Source organism: Micromys minutus (genome assembly GCF_963924665.1).
Source record: "Micromys minutus genome assembly, chromosome: 10".
NCBI classification, from domain to species: Eukaryota; Metazoa; Chordata; class Mammalia; order Rodentia; family Muridae; genus Micromys; species Micromys minutus.
The window spans coordinates 51,244,838-51,266,235 of NC_137979.1; the positions used below are offsets into that span (position 1 = coordinate 51,244,838).

At 38.3% G+C, this 21,398-nt stretch overlaps 1 protein-coding gene across 1 annotated transcript in view; it reads left to right on the forward strand.

The window, feature by feature from the left end:
• EFCAB3 (EF-hand calcium binding domain 3) overlaps positions 1-21,398 on the forward strand; it is a gene marked incomplete at both ends in the record, with an annotated part of 388,991 nt that overhangs the window by 305,442 nt on the left and 62,151 nt on the right. The window contains 7 exons of the mRNA XM_080922461.1: positions 7,063-7,116; positions 8,971-9,075; positions 9,333-9,386; positions 10,994-11,098; positions 16,474-16,578; positions 17,905-17,958; positions 19,492-19,596. Coding sequence (XP_080778587.1) covers positions 7,063-7,116; positions 8,971-9,075; positions 9,333-9,386; positions 10,994-11,098; positions 16,474-16,578; positions 17,905-17,958; positions 19,492-19,596 — 582 coding nt within the window. The remainder of the gene's footprint in view (positions 1-7,062; positions 7,117-8,970; positions 9,076-9,332; positions 9,387-10,993; positions 11,099-16,473; positions 16,579-17,904; positions 17,959-19,491; positions 19,597-21,398) is intronic.

A 21,398-nucleotide genomic window follows, 5' to 3' on the forward strand; every position in this document is an offset into this window, starting at 1 on the left:
AGGGGCTAAAGACAACATTGAAAACATAAACAAAACAGTCAGAGAAGATGCAAAAACCAAAAACCAAAATGTCCAGGAGATGCGGGACACAATGAGAAGACCAAACCTAAGGATAATAGGAATAGAAGAGGGCGAAGAATATCAACTAAGAGGCACAGTAAATATCTTCAACAAAATTGTAGAAGAAAACTTCCCTACCCTAAGAATGAGATGACCATGAGCATAAAAGAAGCCTACAGAACTCCAAATAGGTTGGATCAGAAAAAAAATTCCTCCCGACACATAATAGTCAAAACACCAAGTGCCCAAAGCAAAGAAAGAATACTAAAAGCAGTAAGTGGGAAAGGTCAGGTAACATATAAAAGCAGACCAATCAGAATCACACCTGGTTTCTCAACAGAGACTATGAAAGCTAGAAGAGCCTGAACAGATATCATGCAGACACTAAGATAGCACAAGTGCCAGCCCAAGCTCCTATACCCAGCAAAACTATCAATCACCATAGATGGAGAGATTAAGATATTCCAAGACAAAACTAAATTTACACAATATCGGACCACAAACCCAATACAATAAGGGGACTACATCCTAGTATAAACAAGAAAACTCCTAAGCAAGAAAGCCAAAAGGAGAAAGACACACAGGCACAATTCAAACTACAAAAGCAATAATAGCAGGAAACAGCAACAACTATTCCTTGATATCTCTTAACATAAATGGATTCAACTCCCCAATAAAAAGATATAGGCTATCAGACTGGATACATAAACAAAACCCAGCATTTTGCTGCATACAGGAAACTCATCTCAAAGACAAAATAGACACTATCTCAGAGTAAAAGTTTGGGGAAAAAACTTCAAGCAAACGGCCCCAAGAAGCAAGTTGGAGTGGCTATTCTAATATCGAATAAAGTAAATTTCCAAGCAAAAGTTATCAAAACAGATAAGGAAGGACACTTTTTACTCATTACAAGGGAAATAGGTCAGGAGGAACTCTCAATCCTTAACATATATGCTCCAAATTCAAAAGCACCCATATTCATAAAAGAAACCCTACTAAAGCTCAAAAAAATACATTTCATCCCACACAATAATAGTGGGAGACTTTAATACCCCACTCTCACCAATGGACAGATCATGGAAACAGAAACTGAACAAGGACAAAATAAAACTACCAGAGACTATGAAACAACTGGAATTAATAGATATCTACAGAACATATCATCCTAAAGTAAAAGAATACACCTTCTTCTCAGCACCTCACAGCACCTTCTCAAAAATTGACAACATAATTGGACACAGAATGAGTCTCAATTGATATAAGAAGATTGAAATACTCCCATGCATTCTTTCAGATCACCATGGTCTAAGGCTAATCTTTAATAACAACAAAGACAACAAAAAGCCCATATACACATGGAAACTAAACAATGCTCTATTAAATGATAACAGGGTCAAAAGAGAAATAAAGAAAGAAATTAAGGATTTTCTAGAATTCAATGAAAATGAAAACACGACATTCCCAAACGTATGGGATGCAATGATAACAGTACTAACAGGAAAACTCATAGCTCCAAGTGCTTCCAAAAAGGAACTGGAGCATACACGAGCAACCTGACAGCACAGTTGAAAGCTCTAGAACAAAGGGAAGCAGATACACCCAAGAGGAGTAGACAGCAAGAAATAATCAAACTTAGAGCAGAAATAGACCAAATAGAAACAAAAAGAACCATCCAAAGAATCAACAAAACTAAGAGCTGGTTCTTTGAGAAAATTAACAAGATTGATAAACCCTTAGCCAGACTAACTAGAGGGCAAAGAGAGAGTATACAAATTAACAAAATCAGGAAGGAAAGTGGAGACATAACAACTGAAACTGAGGAAATTCAAGAAATTATCAGATCCTACTACAAAAGCCTATACTCGACAAAGCTGGAAAATCTGGAGGAAATGGATGAATTATTAGACAGATACAAGATACTAAAGTTAAATCAGGACCAGGTAAACCATCTAAATAATCCCATAACACCTAAAGAAATAGAAGAAGTCATCAAAAGCCTCCCAACCAAAAAAAGCACAGGTCCAGACGGGTTCAGTGCAGAATTTTATCAGTCATTTATTGCGGACATAACACCAATACTCTCCAAACTGATCCACAAGATAGAATCAGATGGAATACTACCTAACTCATTTTTTGAGGCTACAATAACACTCATTCCTAAACCACACAAAGACCCTACAAAGAAAGAACTTCAGACCAATCTCACTTGTGAACATTGATGCAAAACTACTCAACAAAATCCTTGCAAACCAAATCCAAGAACACATCAAAATGATCATTCACCATGATCAAGTAGGTTTCATCCCTGGGATGCAGGGATGGTTTAATATACAGAAATCCATCAATGTAATCCACCATATAAACAAACTCAAAGAAAAAAACCACATGGTCATCTCACTAGATGGGGAGAAAGCATTTGACAAAATTCAACACCACTTCATGTTAAAAGTCTTGGGAAGAACAGGAATCCAAGGCCCATACCTAAGCATAATAAAAGCAATATAAATCAAACCAACAGCCAACATCAAACTTAACAGTGGGAAACTTGAACCAATCCCACTAAAATCAGGTATTTGACAAGACTGCCCACTCTCCCCCTACCTATTCAACATAGTACTGGAAGTCCTGGCCAGAGCAATTAGACAGCAAAAGGAAATCAAAGGGATACAAATTGGAAAGGAAGAAGTAAAAACATCACTATTATGCAGATGACATGATAGTGTACTTAAGGGACCCCACAACTTCCACCAGAGAACTCCTACAGGTGATAAACAAGTTCAGCAAAGTGGCTGGATATAAAATTAACTCAAACAAATCAGTAGCCTTCCTATATTCAAAGAACAAACATGTGGAGAAAGAAATTAGCTAAGAGATAACCTTCACAATAGTCACAAACAATATGAAATACCTTGGTGTGACTCTAACTAAGCAAGTGAAGGACCTGTATGACAAGAACTTCAAACCTCTAAAGAAGAAAATCGAGGAAGATCTCAGAAAATGGAAAGATCTCCCATGCTCATGGATTGGAAGGATCAACATTTTAAAAATGGCCATCTTACCAAAAGCAATCTACAGATTCAATGCAATCCTCATCAAAATTCCAACCCAGTTCTTCATTGAGTTGGAAAGTTCAATGTGCAATTTCATCTGGAATAACAAAAGACCTAGAATAGTGAAATCTATCCTCAACAACAAGAAAACATCTGCAGGAATCACTCACTATCCCTGACCTCAAGGTATATTACAAGGCAACTGTGCTGAAAACTGCATGGTACTGGTACAGAAATAGGCATGTGGATCAATGGAATAGAATAGAAGATCCAGAAATGAGCCCTCACGTGTATGGTCACCTGATTTTTGACAAAGGAGCTGTAAACATTCAATGGAAAAAGGACAGCCTATTCAATAAATGGTGTTGGTCCAACTGGCACTCAGCATGCAGAAGAATGAAAATAGACCCTTTCTTATCTCCTTGTACAAAGCTCAAGTGTAAGTGGATCAACGATCTCCACATTAAACCAGGTACACTGAAACTATTAGATGAAAAATTAGGGAAAACCTTAGAACTCATAAGAACAGAAGAAAATTTTCTGAACAAAACACCAGTGGCTCATGCTCTAAGGTCAAAGATTAACAAATTGGACTTAATGAGATTGCAAAGTTTCTGTAAGGCTAAGGACACTGTCAAGAAAACAAAATGACAGCCAACAGAGTGGGAAAAGATCTTTACCAACCCCACATCAGATAGAGGCCTAATATCCAAGCTATACATAGAACTCAAAAAACTAGACACTAGAGAATCAAACAACCCTATTAAAAATGGGGTACAGAGCTAAACAAAACGTTCTCAATTGAGGAATATCGAATGGCTGAGAAACATCTAAGGAAGTGCTCCACATCCTTAGCCATCAGGGAAATGCAAATCAAAACAACCCTGAGATTCCACCTCACACCAGTCATATTGGCCAAGATCCAAAACTCAGATGACAGCAGATGCTGGCGAGGTTGCAGAGAAAGAGGAACACTTCTCCACTGTTGGTAGGGTTGTAAACTGATACAAGCACTCTGGAAATCAGTCTGGCAATTCCTCAGAAAATTGGACATAGTACTACCTGAAGATCTAGCTATTCCACTTCTGGGCATATACCCCAGAGACACCTTAATACACAACAAAGATATATGCACCACAATGTTCATAGCAGCTCTATTTATAATAGCCAGAAGCTGGAAAGAACCCAGATGCCCTTCAGTAGATGAATGGATAGAAAAATTGTGGTACATTTACACAATGGAGTACTATTCAGATATCAGAAACAATGACTTTATGAAATTCTTAAGAAAATGGATACATCTAGAGAATATCATCCTGAGTGTGATAACCCAGTTACAAAAGAACAGATATAATATGCAGTCACTGATAATTGGATACTAACCCCAGAAAGCTCTGAACACCCCAGAAACAACTCACAGATTATGTGAAGTTCAAGAGAAAAAGAAAAGAAAAATCCATTATGCTCAATCCTTACACACCAAGAAAACTTTGACTAATTCTGTGTTACATCCTGTTTTACATGTACTCTATGCTCATTGTAACTAGTAAGACCTTAATGCACACTATCAAACCCCTGAAAAATAAAGAAAGCCAAGCACTGACAAAAATGTATTTGTATACTTTTATGCAAAAATGCTTAAAATTTGTTCATTTATCTTTGTTTTTTAAAATAAAGTTGTTCAAAAAAATTAATTAATTAATTAATAAAATAAAAGTACAACAAAAGGAAGTCTCATCCTCAAGGCTGGAGAAATGGCTGACCTATTGAGGACATTCTTAATTCCTCATCTAGCACACTCGTGTTCACAGCAGCTAACTACCACCTGTTACTCCCACTTCAGAGGATCTCTTCTGATCTCCAGAGGCACCTGAATTCATACACATGCACACGTGTGCACACACACACACACACACACACACACACATACACACACATACTGGTACTCATGTTCATACACACACATATGCACACACAAAACTTATAATGAAAACAAAATTTTGTTTAAGCTTAGGGGTTGGAGAGATGCCTCACTGGTTAAGAGAATGTATTGTTCTGGTAGGGAACCTGAGCTCAGTTCCCAGCACCCACCTGGCAGCTCACAACCGCCCGTCACTCTATATCCAGGGGATATGATGCCCTCTCCTGGATTCTGCAGGTATAGGCTGTTTATGCTCACATGCAGGCAATAATGTGTGTGTGTGTGTATATACATGTACACTCATATACAGAAAAATAAAAACATTTTAAAAGTTAAATATAATTCTCAAAAACTTACCACTTCGTTCAGTAAGATTTATTGGATGCCAACATCTATAAGTATTAGGAATATAACAGTAACAACACAGGTTACTAGCCTCTAGTTCACACACTTGTAAGGAAACCTAGAGACCAAGATTTTATCATAATGCCATCTAGTTATAATATAACACTAAAAAAAAATGCTTTCACTAAAACTCTGGTGGGGGGAAGGACTATGTTTGCCAGAAAAAAATGATCAGAAAAAGCTACAGATAGGCCAGAAAGTCTCTACTAATAAAGACACTACAGAAAAAAAAATAAAAAAAACCCAGTGTATACTGAAGTATACATGTGACAAAATCATAGACCATTAGGAAAATAGAAAGTATTTCCTCAAAGCTAGAATGTATGTTTCAAGTTACAAAGTGCCCAGAGCAGGGAGGACGAATGGGTAAGTTACTGGAAGGGCTTCAAGCTAGGCTCTAAAGTTTAGTCTTCTTCCTTTGGAGTCAGACCCAGTCATATGTGCCCGTATGCCCATTTCATCTAAATTGTCTGAGTGTAGGTACGACATCATTTGTTGTATTCCTATACAGTCCTTTTCATTTCTGTAGCTGGTGGTGATGGTGTGGCCTCTGGAAAATCTGGTCACAAAGGACATACTTCTTCTTAGCTTGCTTTTCAGCTGTCTAGAAATGTTAGTGAAATGCTATAACTATATTAGTTCAAAAAATAGTGGTACTCTCCCTGAGACATACTTTATCTCATACGAGACCTATGTTTAGCTTGCCAGTAGCCACCTGCTGGACTGAACAGATTTATGAAGACAAACAAGCCATCATCCTCGGAAGCAGAGAAGGGAAGAAGGGAAGGCAGAGTGCTAAGAAGGCACTAGCACCAAACTGTGTGCTTTGAATAGTCCTGCATGGCAGCCCTGTTTAGCAGGTGTCTTAAAACCCCAGGACTTTGGAATTGGAAGGACCACCACAAGTTTGAGGACAACTAAATAGAGTTACAGACCTATGTAGAATCTATATAGAATGACACTGTCTCACAGTTTTTAAATAACTTACTTAAAGTAAATCAAATAACATTACCCTATTGAAGTTGGGCATACTGGTACAAGTCCATAACCCCAGCTCTCAGGAGGCAAAGGAAGGAGGATCAAAGTTCAAGGTCATCCTCAACTCAGAAGATTTCATATCAGTCTATGGTAAATGACACCGTGTCTCGATAAATAAGCACTTATTATTAACGTTCTACTGAATTTTTCAAATATGCCCATCCATATGGAGTGTGGCTGGTGGAAGAATGACAGCTAAAGCCAGATCTTTCCTGGGACAGAGCGAAGCCCTGCAAATGTCTCAAACCAGATGTTTCCTCACAGCACGTGATTCATTTAAGCCAATTGCCAGCTTTGTCACCAGTGACATGGAATTCTTCCCAACAGAAAATCAAGAGCCACTGTCAGGATTGTCCCATCGCCCTCCTCAGTGTGCCTTCCTGTCCTGACAGAACAAATGGTGACAAAGGACATGAAGTCACTGTCCTTTTTATACTTAGAGTTCTGTCTTTCCCCACTTTTAATTGAATAAAAACAGGAAAGAACTCTAAGTCAAATATTAAAAATTGGCTAGATTTCTGTTTTACTTTGGTATACTTTCTATGTGTGTTCTCATTTTTTATGTATAAACTCTGTCTTCTTTTACAGAGTATGGGATGGTTGTTATGAAAGACGCAATAGAAAAAGGGAACCTCTATACAGGTGAGTTACCACTCATTACTGAGCACCTATAGATCTCAAGTGTATAGATCTATAAAAATCAACCATCCAGGAGCTTCAAGCAGTTAAATCTTCCACTTTGAAGGAAGTGGGAAGTTGAGGGAAGACATGTATAAATAAACACAATAATATCATAGGTGTTATGTTAAAAGCCCTCACAAGTAGGAAAGGATCTAAATGCCACTTAGGCCCAGGCAAGAGTGATGGGAGGTTGTTTTTCAGAGGAGCAAGCACAGGAACTGATCCTGAAAAGGTGTCCGTGTTTCCCAGTGGGGCCTTGCTAACAGCAGGACAAGTATGAAGGGTGAGGTGAGAAGTAACTGGAACAATTTAGCATAAGCCATAAGACTAGGGCATAGTGGAAGGTTCATGTCTTGTCAAAGGTGGTTAGCAGATGAAAAAGTGGTTCCACTGTGGCTTGTAATCCCCAGAGCTGCTGACAGGCAAGCTTCAGAAACCCCAGGGGTCCAACTTCAAAGGAAAGGTCTAGAAAGCTCTTGAGGAAAACAAATCTTGTGCCTCTTTCCCCCATTTGAGCAGATGAGTGTTTCTCTCCAAACAGACACATTGCATTTAGGTTCCAGGAGACTGAAGACAGGAATTTGCTTATGTTGGCTTAGGATTTGTCTGCCTAGACCATATATTATCAAGCTAGAAAAGAACCAACATGGGGAAAAGTTCCACACAGCCATGGAAAGGTTGGAAGGGGCGTGCACAGATATGTGATTATTTATACCCTCAAACCCGGGAAAGAGGGATGAGGGTGTTACCTCACAGACTTCTCAGGACTTTTGTTTTTTACCCACATTTGGGGTCACTTGGGATCCCACGTATTTCCCTTCAGCACTGTACATTATAGTCTTAAAAGAAAAAAATTTAATCCCTCTAAGCTGGTATTCTTGGGCAGAAATAGAGGTGAATTTACTTTAACAGAGAAAGTCCAGGATCCACAGTGGGTGGTAGTTGCTGTCAAGAAGAGAGAGGGGAAATCCACCAAATCTATAAAGATCCAACAGAAAACCAGCTGAGTTAGGGCTTTTTAAATGCCCTTGAGGAAAAACAGCATGGTATAGTAACATGAGTGACGGAGAAGCTGGGGGTTGGGCTGGCAGGAGGAGCTCTGTAGGTAAGAGCATTTGCTATACAAACATAAGACCCTGAGCTCAAATCCCAGAGTCCACATAACATGCCAGCATGGCCACACTGTCTCTTGTAACTCCAGTTCTGTGATGTGGAAATGGGGATTGCTGGGGCTTATGGGCTTCTTGTAAGAAGGAAACTAACCTTCTCCCTCCTGTGTATTCCTGCATAGGTGTGCACACATGCACACAGCTGAATACACTGCACATATGTATGCCATACATATACAAACTAAAAAATCAGATTCTATTTTTTTCATAAAGTTATGATCAGCCCCATTTCCCTTGTAGGTACATGGCCTCCGCCTTCCTATTTGTGGGTAAATGTTTGCATCTAATTATCCAACCTACCTTCGATCACCACTGTTTTGGTCAAAGCCTCTACAATTTTGTCTTAATTGATACCCTTTAAACCAGACACATCCTTTATGCTATAGAATCACATATCTCTATCTCTCTCCCCTCTATTCCTCTTTCTCTCCTATCTAGTGATAGGGGGTGAAACCAGAGGGATAAAGGGTAGAAAGAAACGAAGAACCCACAGAGTACTAAAGGCCAGCTACAAGTAATTTATTACAGTCTTGCCAACTTGAGTTCATTACTGTTTACTTAACAAAGGATAGGCTTTTTTGTTTTCTGTAATATAGAAGCATCATTCTTCAAATTTTCAACAGCTAGGACTTTTTTTGTTTTAAAGGCGAGAAGATCGATCTTGGCGACCTGCCAGAATTCCTGGATGATATGGGGGTCGAACTCACAGAAGAAAAGACGATGAAACTCCTGGGTAAACTGCCGACTGATGGTGAGTATCAGAAGACACCAAAGTAGCCCTGGAGAAGTGTCAAGCACATGAACTTGGGTGACTAATAAAGATGCCACATGTCACCCACCACCAACATGCCACCCAGCTGAGATCTGTTCCCATTCTTGAGTTTTATTTTTAGGGTGAAAATATTTCAGTGCTAGAAGAAAGCATCTTAAAAGTCTCTGCTTCTTAAGTTGCAGACTTCTGGGTCACTGCATCATTTCCTGAGACATGAATTTTTTTCCATCTTGCAGACTATGGAAAGCTGTACAAGAAAAGGTTGATAAAAGAGTTGGAGGCGTTTGAAGGTGAGAGGCATAATGGGTCTTTTCATGGCACAGACACTGGAGCCCTTCAGCTATGATGTTCTTATGCTGCCAATGCTCTCCTTACTTGACAGTTTTTAGATTCTCAATTTTGTCATCCCGACCTTTGGATTCTTTAGATACACTATGACCATCAAAGTGGTTCCCCTGTAATAGAACTAGAAACCGTGATTCCTATAGTAAGTCATAGAACGATCAGGAAAAATAGTTCCTAGAGCTTTAGGTTCTTTTCCAGTAGTGTGTTCACCTTGAATTTCCAAGGAAGGTCTTTAGGGGGAAAAATATATTTAAAAGTTTCCTATGGTATTATAAAAACTGTAAACATTGGGTAAAGAAAACTTGGTGCCTGTATACAACAGACTGCTGCTTGAAAAATAAACAAAATTTTATCATTTACAACATGAATGGAAATGGAGACCATTGTGTTAAGTAAAATAAGACAGGCAAACCCACAAAAAAACAAAAACAAAATCAGACACCAAATGATCTCGCTTACATATGTACTCTAAAGACATCGGTCTCAAAGGAGTTTATGGTAGAACGGTGGTTCAAAGCCAGGAAGAGCAGAAGGTACACTCAGATGGGGACAAGATGCCCTGCTGGCTACTGGCTAGTGGGTGACAACAGACAACAGCATCGTTTCAGAAAGATAGGGGGAAAGGAACTTGGAGGGTTTCAGCCATGAAGAAAAGACAAATATTTGGGAAAAGAGATGTATTCAACCTGATCTGAAGTACACAAGTACGCATGGGTTGGAATAGCACATTCTCTCGTCCATTTTGGGTTTTTATTTGTTTGTTTGTTTCCATGTATCAATAAAAATTTTACTTTGGGCAAGAAGAAAGGGTCATCCAGTAAAGGTGCTTGCCGTGAAGACGAAGGGTGTGAGTTTGATTCCTGGAACCCAGTGTAAAGAGAAAACTGACTCCTGGGGAATTGTCATCTGACCTCCACCTATATACACTGCAACACAGGAACATTCTACACACACACACACACACACACACACACACACATCCACACACTCACACACACAGTCACACTCACATACTCACACACACACACACTCACACACACACACACACACTCACATACTCACACACACACTCACACACTCTCACACACACACATACACTCACACATACACACACACCATATTAATTGATTTAAAATAAACAAATCTAACTGCAGTAAGTCCACAGACTTTATTTTTCTCCCTTAATTTCAAGCTTCAAATCCTATTATAAAGGTACATTGATAAATACTGATTCAGATCTGTAATAGAAATTTCAGAAGCCTTACTTCCTTCTCTTAAAATTCGTTCTGAAAGCTAGGTTTGCGGTATTACTCAGGGAGAGTATTTGTCTAGCATGTGCACCTCCCTGAATTCAGTCATCAGTACAGGCAGCACACGCACACAACTGTAACAGAACCTCAAGACCAAAAGTTAAGAACCCACCAGACACTGCCACCAGAATAGTTTAAATGTCCTCTGCCCCTCATACTCTGAACAGTACTGACACTTACACATGACCTTGAATGACCTACTGACCTGAACCATTATATTTTTCAAATCCTTGTTCCCTAAGATTTAAAGATACCTACAAGTAAGGTGAAAGCCTTCATGAAAAATGCAGTCATTCGGCTCAACAATAAGGAAGTGCAGAAGCTGATGGACAATTTGCCAGCTGATGGTGAGTTTACCTCCTAGTAAAACTGGCAGCATGAGCCCAGTGGTAAGCCTAGGATGGGGTGCTCATGGAAAGAAAGGGGATAAAGACGTAAGGTCTTCACACATAGCTACCAAACTGAGCGCAGTGGTCACAGAGAGCATCAAAACAGACGACAAACATCTAGTTTTCACTTAACACCACAGGAAATGCCAAGTTTGAACAGGAATGTTCAGAGTATTAATCTGTTGGTCCATAGTGCTAATCCAACAGTCAGCAGCATGTCAGGAACATCAGCAAAGAATTATTCTAACTGTGTGACACATAATTATCTTGTTGAATTTTCCGTGTAGTTCTGTAAACTAGGTTCCATCTTTGCCTCTGTTTTGCATACAGAGAAACTAAGATGCCACTTAGCAAACCTCAGAGAGCCAGAATGTGGTGAAGCCAAGAAGCCAAAAAAGTCTGGTCCCAGAATTGTTTTTTCTTTTTGAATTTTTGAGACAAGTTCTCTTTATGTAGCTCAGGCTCACCTCAAACTTCTGCTCTTCCTGCCTCGGACTCCCAAGTGCAAGGATTAGAAGTGTAAGCCACCGTGCCAGGCTTCTAGAAGTGGGCCATTGTGCTATGCTGCCATGAATTACTATGGTTTTAAAACATTAAGATGTTATAGTGACAATAAAAAACAAAATCAATCAGAGATGGGTGCGGTGGCATAGGCCTACAGGCTCAGAACTGGGGAGGTTGACGCAAGAAGACAAGTATTAAAAAGCAAGAATAAATATTGCATCTGAGATAAATATATATTGGCTTTAGGGTAAACTCGTTCGCTGTAATGTGTTTGCACTTTGATATAACTGTTGCTTAGTAAACGTCTGTGTGGCATCGGTCTCCTGCAGCCACTACACTAACAGTTAGATAATAGTAAGACTATGGACTGACTGCTGGTTCATCGCGAGGGTTACTAACAGTGCTGGGGTATTACAAATAACACAAGAGTACAAACACGTTGTCCCCATGACCACATCATAGTGGAAGAGACTGTCAACGGCAACTTTAAGACTTGGTTGTCCCAGTGGTGGCACCTCCCATCCGTTGAAAACTGCTTTCAAACTTGCAGTTTTACAAACTGCTTTAACTGTGTCCAGTGGCTTTCCACTTTAATGTGAAAGCACCGAATAAAGATAATAAGTCTACGGTGAATGAGAGCGGCCACTGCAAAGCTCTGCCATTGTAAGTGAGCAGAAACTGAATGCGTGGATTTGACAGCCAGCATGGTATGAAGTTCTAAAATCAGCATGGAGTAGATCAGTACTCTCTTTTATCAAAGAAAGACTAACAGAGTCAAGGCTAGACTTAGGTAGCATTGTATGTTTTGTCTTGCATTGTGTTATATGGATTCTTGCCCTCTAGACAGAAGTAGCTATATTAATTAAATTGATGAGGATCTGACATGAAAAATATTAACTTCATGTTTTCAAGAATATAGGTTTATGTTTTATAAGTCACAATTTAATAATTTTATATTTTTCTATAAATCTATTTTATGGTTATTTTTTTTTTGTCTTAAAGATAATGGGAAGGTTCAATTCCATGAATTGATGAATGAAGTTAGAAACCTTTTAGGTAAGTAAGCTGTTAAGATTAGAATTAATTATATTGTGTGATCTTTATATTTTATATTTAAATATATTTTAACATAACAAATAAAAATCAAAGGAATTACAGGCTTAAACGATACCATAGATCAAACAGACTTAACAACTGTCTATAGAATATTCTATGCAACAGGTACAGAAAACTCACTTGCCTCTTAGCAGCCCATAAAATCTTCTCCAAGAAAGAAGTTCACAAAGGAAGGCTTAACAGCTCCTTAAGAACTGAAAATTGTGTCTTGTAACTCATTAGCTCACAGTGGAATAAAACTAGAAACTAATAACAAGACAAACACACACAATACTTGGGACCAACAGTATGTTTTTGAATGACTGGCCAGTGGGTCACCGAAGAAACCAGAAAGAAAACTTTCAGTTCCTAAAATCAGATGAAAATGAAGGCACAGCTTACCAGAACCTTTTGAATACACCCAGGGCCATTCTCAGAGGAAAATGTAGAGCCATGAGTGTTTATATTGAAAAACATCAGAACTATCTCAAATTAACAACCCACTGATAGAACTCAATGCCTTAGAAAAGTTAGTTCAAGTACAAAACAAGAGCAATGGGTGTCAGTAAAGATTGGGGTAGAAATTAAAGAAGACTAAAGCTATAACACAAAATTAATAAAAACTATTGGTTTGTTTTGGTTTTTGGTTTGTTTGTTTGTTTGTTTTGTTTTGTTTTGTTTTGTTTGAGACAGTTTCTCTGTATAGCCCTAACCAAAAGAAAGGGAAGATCCTAATTAAGTTAGAGGGAAAATCTGTTACAACAGATTCCACTAAATCCACAACATAATTTGGAAGTGCTTCAAAAACTTAATTTCCAAAAGAAGTTAGAAAACTGGTGGGTTTTTTTTTAATGATGCATTTTTAGACAGAAATGGCATACCAAAATCAAATCAAAAGAATAAAACAACTTAAATGGATAAATAATAAAAAAAAAAAGATTGAGAGGATTGGAGAGATCAATAAAGTACCTGGGTTCAGATCCCCAGCACCCATGTTAAAGGAAGAAAAGAAGGAAGGAAGGAAGGGAGGAAGGAAGGAAGGAAGGAAGGAAGGAAAGAAGGAAGGAAAGAAGGAAGGAAGGAAGGAAAGAAGGAAGGAAGGAAGGAAAGAAGGAAGGAAGGAAGGAAAGAAGGAAGGAAGGAAAGAAGAAAGGAAGGAAAGAAGGAAGAAAGGAAGGAAGGAAGGAAGGAAAGAAGAAAGGAAGGAAAGAAGGAAGAAAGGAAGGAAAGAAGGAAGAAAGGAAAGAAGGAAGAAAGGAAGGAAGGAAGGCAGGAAAGAAGAAAGGAATGAAGGAAAGAAGGAAGGAAGGAAGGAAAGAAGGAAGGAAGGAAGGAAGGAAGGAAGGAAGGAAGGAAGAAAGGAAGGAAGGAAAGAAGAAAGGAAGGAAGGAAGGAAAGAAGGAAGGAAGGAAGGAAAGAAGGAAGGAAGGAAGGAAGGAAAGAAGGAAGGAAGGAAGGAATAAGAAGCTGGGTGTGTCAGTGTAATCTGTGACTCAGGAGTGAGAACAGGCAAATTCCTGGAGCTCATTGGTCAGACAGTCTGGCCAATATGTGCATCCCAGGTTAGGTAAAAGACCATCTCAAAAACAAAGGTCAAGAACAATAGAGGAAGACACCTGAAGTCAACCTCTGCCCTACACACACACACACACACACACACACACACACACACACACACACACACACACATACACTAAATAAACATGTTCATATACCACATACACATACTGAAAAATAAAAATGACATTGTAGAAACAATTTAAAACCCTCCCCACAAAGTAAGGCCCTAAACTCGATGGATTCTCTGCTGAAGTTTAGCAAACACTTAAGAGGGAGCTAATACAAGTACTCCTCAAACTGTTCTACAGAAGAGACAGGGAAGGAACTCCTTTTACAGACTCATTCTGCTGGGCCATCATTACTCCGATTCCAAAGCAGGTTAAGGGCACAACAACGAGAAGAATTTGATGAATATAGATGCATAAAACAAAATACCTCAAATCAAATTCAAGAGCACCTTATTATCATAGTTCATAGTTAAACTGGTCTAAGCTCCCAGATGCAAGACTTGTCCTGTATATGCACATCAGTAAGTGTGATACACCACATACCCTGAAGAACCGAAACCACATTATCAACTCAATATGTACAAATAAAAGCCTTTGACAAACAGCCTTTTATCCCACTTTATTATTTATTCTAAATAAAGTAGGAATAGAGCGAATATGTTCCAGAAAATGAAAACTTCGTACAACAAACTTGAACTCAGCATCAAACCAAATAGGAAAGATGCCTATTTCCTCTAAAGCCAGGACCAAGACAAGGTGTCTACTCTCAGATTTCTTAATCAATATAGTGCTTAAAGTCTGGGTAATTAAAATGGATAAAAATGAGAAAGCAAGAACTCAAAGTATCCTTGAGATTACAGCATAATTCTATACTTAAAGCCATTAAAATGTCTTTCAGAAACCTCTTCCAGAAACCCTTAGACCTGATAAAACATTTTTAGTAGATAATAGAATACAAAAGCAGCATACAAAATAACTAGTCTTTCCATATATAACAAATCTGTCAAGGAAGAAATTAGGCTGGAGAGAGCTCATTCGTGACAGATTTTAAACATACAAAGCAATGCTAAGGATAAACCTAAGCGAGGAGAGAAAACCTTGCCATGAAGACGTTAAAGGACTGAAGAAGACTAACACCTGGAATCCCAGCACTTGGCTGTTAAGGCAGGAAGATCCAGAGTTCAAGGTCATCCTCCACTACATAGCAAGTTTAAGGCTATCCTGGGCTACATACATTCAGAAAGAAAGGAATATGAGACAGGAGAGGAGAGGAGGAAACAGGGAGGGAAGGATGGAAATTGAAATAGTGTTACCTGTTACATTGTAAGCTAACATAAAAACTAAATAAAATCTGTTTTGAGGGAGACATGATTCTTGACCTCCCGATCTCAAAATAATTGTATGCATTTATATAACCATTTTACAAACATGCTACAGTAGAGACAAAAGAAAAGGAACATGGAGGCAGTAGAGAAAGTGTGTGAAACACTATTACAGCTGAAGAAGTGGTTCAGTGGTTAACAATGCTTGCTGCTTGCTGTTGCAAAGGACTCTGGTTCCCAACACCCAACCAGGCACCTCTCAACCACTTGTAACTCCAGCTCTAGGGTATCAGATAGCCTCTTCTGGCCTCCTTGGTCTTTGAACTCAGGTACACAAACCTTGAACTCAGATGGTCTGTACATCATTAAAAAATAAAATCTTTAAAAAAAGAATAGACTTGTTATTTTAGTAGTTTAATTGCTTATAGTAACCGTCCCAAACATCTAAATTACTGAGAAGTTATACGAACCCCCTGCTGTATGTGTTGTACCAGTGTCAGTTTCAAGAGAGTCACATTTACTTGTTAAATCTTTTTTTTCTTGTTTTTTTTAAATTATTGTATGTTTGAGTAAGTTTATTTGTTTGTAGACAAGACCTTGCTATATAGCCCAAACTGACCAAACTTCCAATCCTCCTGCCTCAGCCTAATAAGTGCTGGGATTTCGGCATGCACCACTATAGACAGCTGAAATAAACCGTCTTACTCCCTGGGTCACTTGCTCTTTCCCTTGAATTTAGCAGAGATGAGTCCAGCATGTGTTTTATGCACACAATGTATTTATTTAATATTAGGAAATATGTGACTCTATTGTTTCGGCTAACAGTGTTTTCTTCTTCCTAAAGGAGAAGTGGTTCATGCAGGAGATGTAAAAAATGTTGTGCGAGACATGGGAATAAGAATGACAAGCAAAGAAAACAAAAAACTCCTTAAAAAATTACATATCTCTAGTAAGTGTTCCATGTTCCCTTCACGGACACCTAAAAATGTCCTCATTCAACAAGCGTCATCTAAAATCTGTCCTAAGCATCAGATGCAGTGAAGACTGTCTCCATTGTCCCAAATTCCTGCTGTCAAAAAGAAAAAGTCACATTGATTTTAGTTTGTATTTTGAGGTTTTCTATTAATTCTGTAATTTGAAATGTTCCTTCTCAGTTTAAAAGATTTATTTAAGAAAAAAAAAAACCTAATCCTATACTAGGAATGATAACACATGCCTGCAATCCCTGAATTTTTGTTTGTTTCACTGTGTGTGTGTGTGTGTGTACATGAACATAAGCCATGTGCATGTACACATGCGAAGGCCTGAGGACAGTAGTGGAGTTGGGTTCTCTCATCCGAGGTGTTGATCCTTGGGACTGAACAATGTCTTCAACACTGGTTGCTGAGCCATCTCTCTGGCCCAAAATCAACCAGCTCCCCAGAGGCAGAGGTAGTCTGATATTGCAAGTTCAAGGCTATCCTGATCTATACAGTGAGTTCCTGGCAAAAGGACTGAAGGAATAAGAAAGGAAGGAGGGAGGGAGAGAGGGTGGGAGGGAGGGAGGGAGGGAGGGAAGGAAGGAAAGAAAGAAAGAAAGAAGGAAGGAGGGAAAACCCAATCCTACCTAGCATTTCTCTGATTCTTCTCAGTAAGTCTGTATGACTTATTCTAGTTGATATATGATACGATGCATTTCATTATGACATTTTTATATGTGTGTATGGTTCTACCTTACCCATATTCACCTTCTCACCACCCTCCCTCATCCTCTGCTTCCCATCATTTTTGCTGACTCCTGCTTTCTCTAAGCTTTCTGCCAAGCTCCCAGATAGCACTTCTATAATTCCTGGGCTTTGGTTTAGGTTTAGGAAAAGATCCCCCAGGGTAGGAGCCTTAAGACCTGTTGTTGTTCTTGTTCCTTTGGGAGAAATAAAAGGCTTATGAATCCAGAAGAAAATTTAAAAAAACAGAATGGTAGAAAAACTATGAAATAAAAAAAAAAATGAGGTCAAATTAAAGAGGAGAAAACAGAAAGGGAAGGCTTTGTTCTTCTGTGCACTTGGGTACTGCTGAAAGCTTTTGTACTCAACCCCCACAGATTAGGTGACCATGCTGAGATTTCTCACAGAGCTGGTTTCTGACCAGGGCCTTGGGCTTGCTAGGCAAGCGCTTTTTCTAAGGATCTCTCATTTCACTGAGAATGAGTTGTGGTGCTTCTAAGTTTTTCCTTTTGGTATGTATGAACATAGACTTTTATCATCCTTCAAAAACAGAATTGTGTTTTATCCTACAGGTGACAAAACGGTGTTTAAGAAAGAACTGCTGTCTGGTGTGAAGAACTTCAGAGGTAAATAGAACAAGACAAAAACCATAAAATTTGAAACTTTAAAGTATAAAATTACAAAATGATGAGTTTCATTCAAAAATTATTCGATATCTATAGGTATTCAAGAATAATCTGGAATATTAAGTGATGTATAGGAAAATGAAATTATAGATTCATTTTTTAGTATGCTTGCCTCTTGTTTTTCCTGGGTATATGTCTATTTTTAATTGAACTCTTGTGTTTTATTCATCTTATATTTAACACTAAAATATTGCTTTCACATATTTGGATTCTCGCTTATTTGATTCAATGAAAATTAATTTTTTCATTTGTTATTAAAATTTAAAATGTTATTTTCATTATTTTTCTTATGAAAACAAAAGGCCATTATGTTACACCGACTAAATTTGTCAACTTGACACAAGCTAGAGTCATAGGAGAAGAGGGAATGAGAAAATGCCTCTATAAGATCACTGTAGGCAAACCTATAGGACTTTTTCTTAATTAGTGATTGGTGGGGGAGGGGATAGCCCTTTGTGGTTCAATGAGAAATCAGGCTGAGCAAGTCATGAAGAGCAATCCAGTAAGCAGTACCCCTCCATGGTCTTTGCACCAGCTCCTGCCTGCAGGTTCCTGTCCTGATTTCCTTCAACAGTGGACTATGATACACAAGTATAAACCAAACAAACCCTTTCCTCCCCAAGCTGCTTTGGTCATGGTCCTTCACCACAGCAATAATAACACTAAGACATATATATTTCATCCAAGCATTGAATGTTTCTTCTCAGAGCCATTTCTACTAACTAAATGATCCCTTTATATACTAACTATATGCATATTATCATATATACAGTAAGTATTTTCCTGATTGGCTGTTTGCCCTTTTATTCATATGCCGTGTTGAAATAAAATGGAACAGTGTTAAAAACAGTTCACATGCTGTCCAATTCCAGGGTTTTTAGTACACAAATAGAGTGATAACTGCAATCAATCAACACCTCATCACCCCAAAGTGTGGGTCTACCCATTAACAATGACTACGCATACCCACAGACTCACATTACTAGGATAGACTTCAATACAGCGACATTGTTTATTTCGGTGTACTTAAGTTTATCAGTTTTTTTAGTTCCTCCTTATTTTCCTGTGGTTTGCTTTTTTAACAAGTAATGTTTAACTCACCTAAAATATAATGTTTATAGATTACTCAGAGATTAAGTCAATATAAACCATGCCAGTAGTTTTTAATAATTCTTTCTTATTAACCAGAGTTTTCCTTTCATGTAAAAGTATATTTGGGAGGGTTTTTTTTTGTTACTGTAATAAGTTTCAAATCTTACTTTTTATTAAGAATAACCTGGTTGTTCTCTTTTCCAAAGTGCCCTTTTTCTCCCTCACATACTTCTCTCAGAAATTTGACTATGGAAGCACTTTTCTGACTACCATGTGACTTGCTATAATTAGCTTTCAGCTTTCACCTCTGGGTATGGGTAGTTCACATTTTTCATTTTGTAACAATGTTACTATCTCTCTCTTTTTTTTTTTTTTATGAAGGAGGGGAAGTTAATGTCCATGATGTGAAAAATGTTCTTCAAAACACTGGTTTCAAACTGGAAAAAAAAGAACTAAAGGACCTGCAGGATCATCTGCCAGTGACTAGTGAGTGGCCATGACATCTTTAGCCCATGGACAATGTCTGATCTAGCCTGAGAGCTGTAGGGGAAGACAGGATATGAAGAGAAACTCTGGAACTGAGAGAACTGAAAGGCTTTTTCTACAAAACCACACTGGTGACAAATATGGAAGACTGACTGGTGTAGATATTGGAGGGATATAGAAATTTAAAAGGGACTGGGGAAACAGTGGCAAGGAATAAAGAAAAAAAGTATTATTTAACAATTGAAAATGAGTGGGTCCTAGTGGCATAGCACTCAACAGGCAGAGGCAGGTGTAGCTCTGCACTTTGGATCAACTTGGTCTATATGACACCCGGGCCAGCCAAGATGTCATAATGAGACCGCATTTTCAAATTTCTTGAAAATGCATTTTCTGATTATTAATGTCATTAATCCTAAAAAAAACATAAAACCAAGAAGCCTACCTAAGGAGCTCTCAGATGTTTCTGACCCAAAATTCCATTATGCTGTTTTATAAATTGTTACTTATCAATATTTATTACATTAGAAACTAAAACACATTTTGATAATGTTCACGTATTAATTCTTTAAACTCTGTTGTTGTTTTTGCTTTGTTTTGTTTTTGTTTTTGTTTTTCTTTGAGACATTGTCTCATCACATAGCCTGATTAGAAAATTACTATGAAGTTCCAGGCTACCTTCAAATTCCTGATCCCCCTGTCTCAGTCCTGAGTGCTGGTATTACAAGTATACGCCACAAGCCCTGACGCTTCATAGTCTTTAAAATGATAAATTTATTAGGTAATAAAATACATTTTATGCAAATAGTTTCTTAAAACAAGGCCAAAAGGTGAGAAGAATTGCCTGACGTTATTATTAATTATTTTAATATATGACTAGACTCCCATAGATACTTTCTCATATAATCTACTGAAATATTTTGGTTGTTTTATTCTAGTTTAAGCAATGCTGGAGATGGAACATAGGGTCTCATATATGATAGGGACGCACTTAGCCACTGAGTTGCAGCCCCAGCCTTTGTTGAACAAGTTTAGATTTGGTAACATATATAAATATATATTGTATATGTTATACATAATATATAAATATATTTATATAAACCTGAGTTTATAAAGATGCAAGCAATTGGACAAAGAAGCATCTGATAGCTTTTTCAAATATTTTTCCTTACTGCTATCCCAAAACTCAACTACTGGCATCTTAAAATTAAGATACCATGTGGTATCAAAAGCACTTAACAGTGAACCTTTTCTGTTCTTGGTTATGGTAAAGTTTATAAGTTTCCTTGTCCTTCCATTTTTACCCATTCATGATTTCATAGTTACATGCTTTGGCCATTTGCACATTATTGACTAAGTGTACCAATCCCATAAATATTACCGCATATGGTTGTTTGGTACTTTTGAAAACCACATTTAGAGCTGGGGAGAGGGCTCGGTCCATGGAGCACTTGCTGTGCTGGAGTAAGGAACTGACTTCCATCCCTGGAACCCATGTAAAAAGCTGGATGCCTGTGCGCCTCACATGTGTGTCTCACATGTAGACTCAGGCAAATCCCTGGGACTCGCTGGGATAATTGACATAACATCCCAGATCCCAGTGAGAGGCTTCGTCTTGAGAAAATATGGTAGATAGCTCCTGAGAAATAACACTCAGGGTTGAACTCTGGCCTCCACACATGAATATATCACATGGTACCATAACTCACACGCGCGCACACACACACACACATACGCATACACGCACACACTCTGCTGCTTTATGAAGGACATTCTCAAGTGAGGGTGACATTATGTCACTGTGA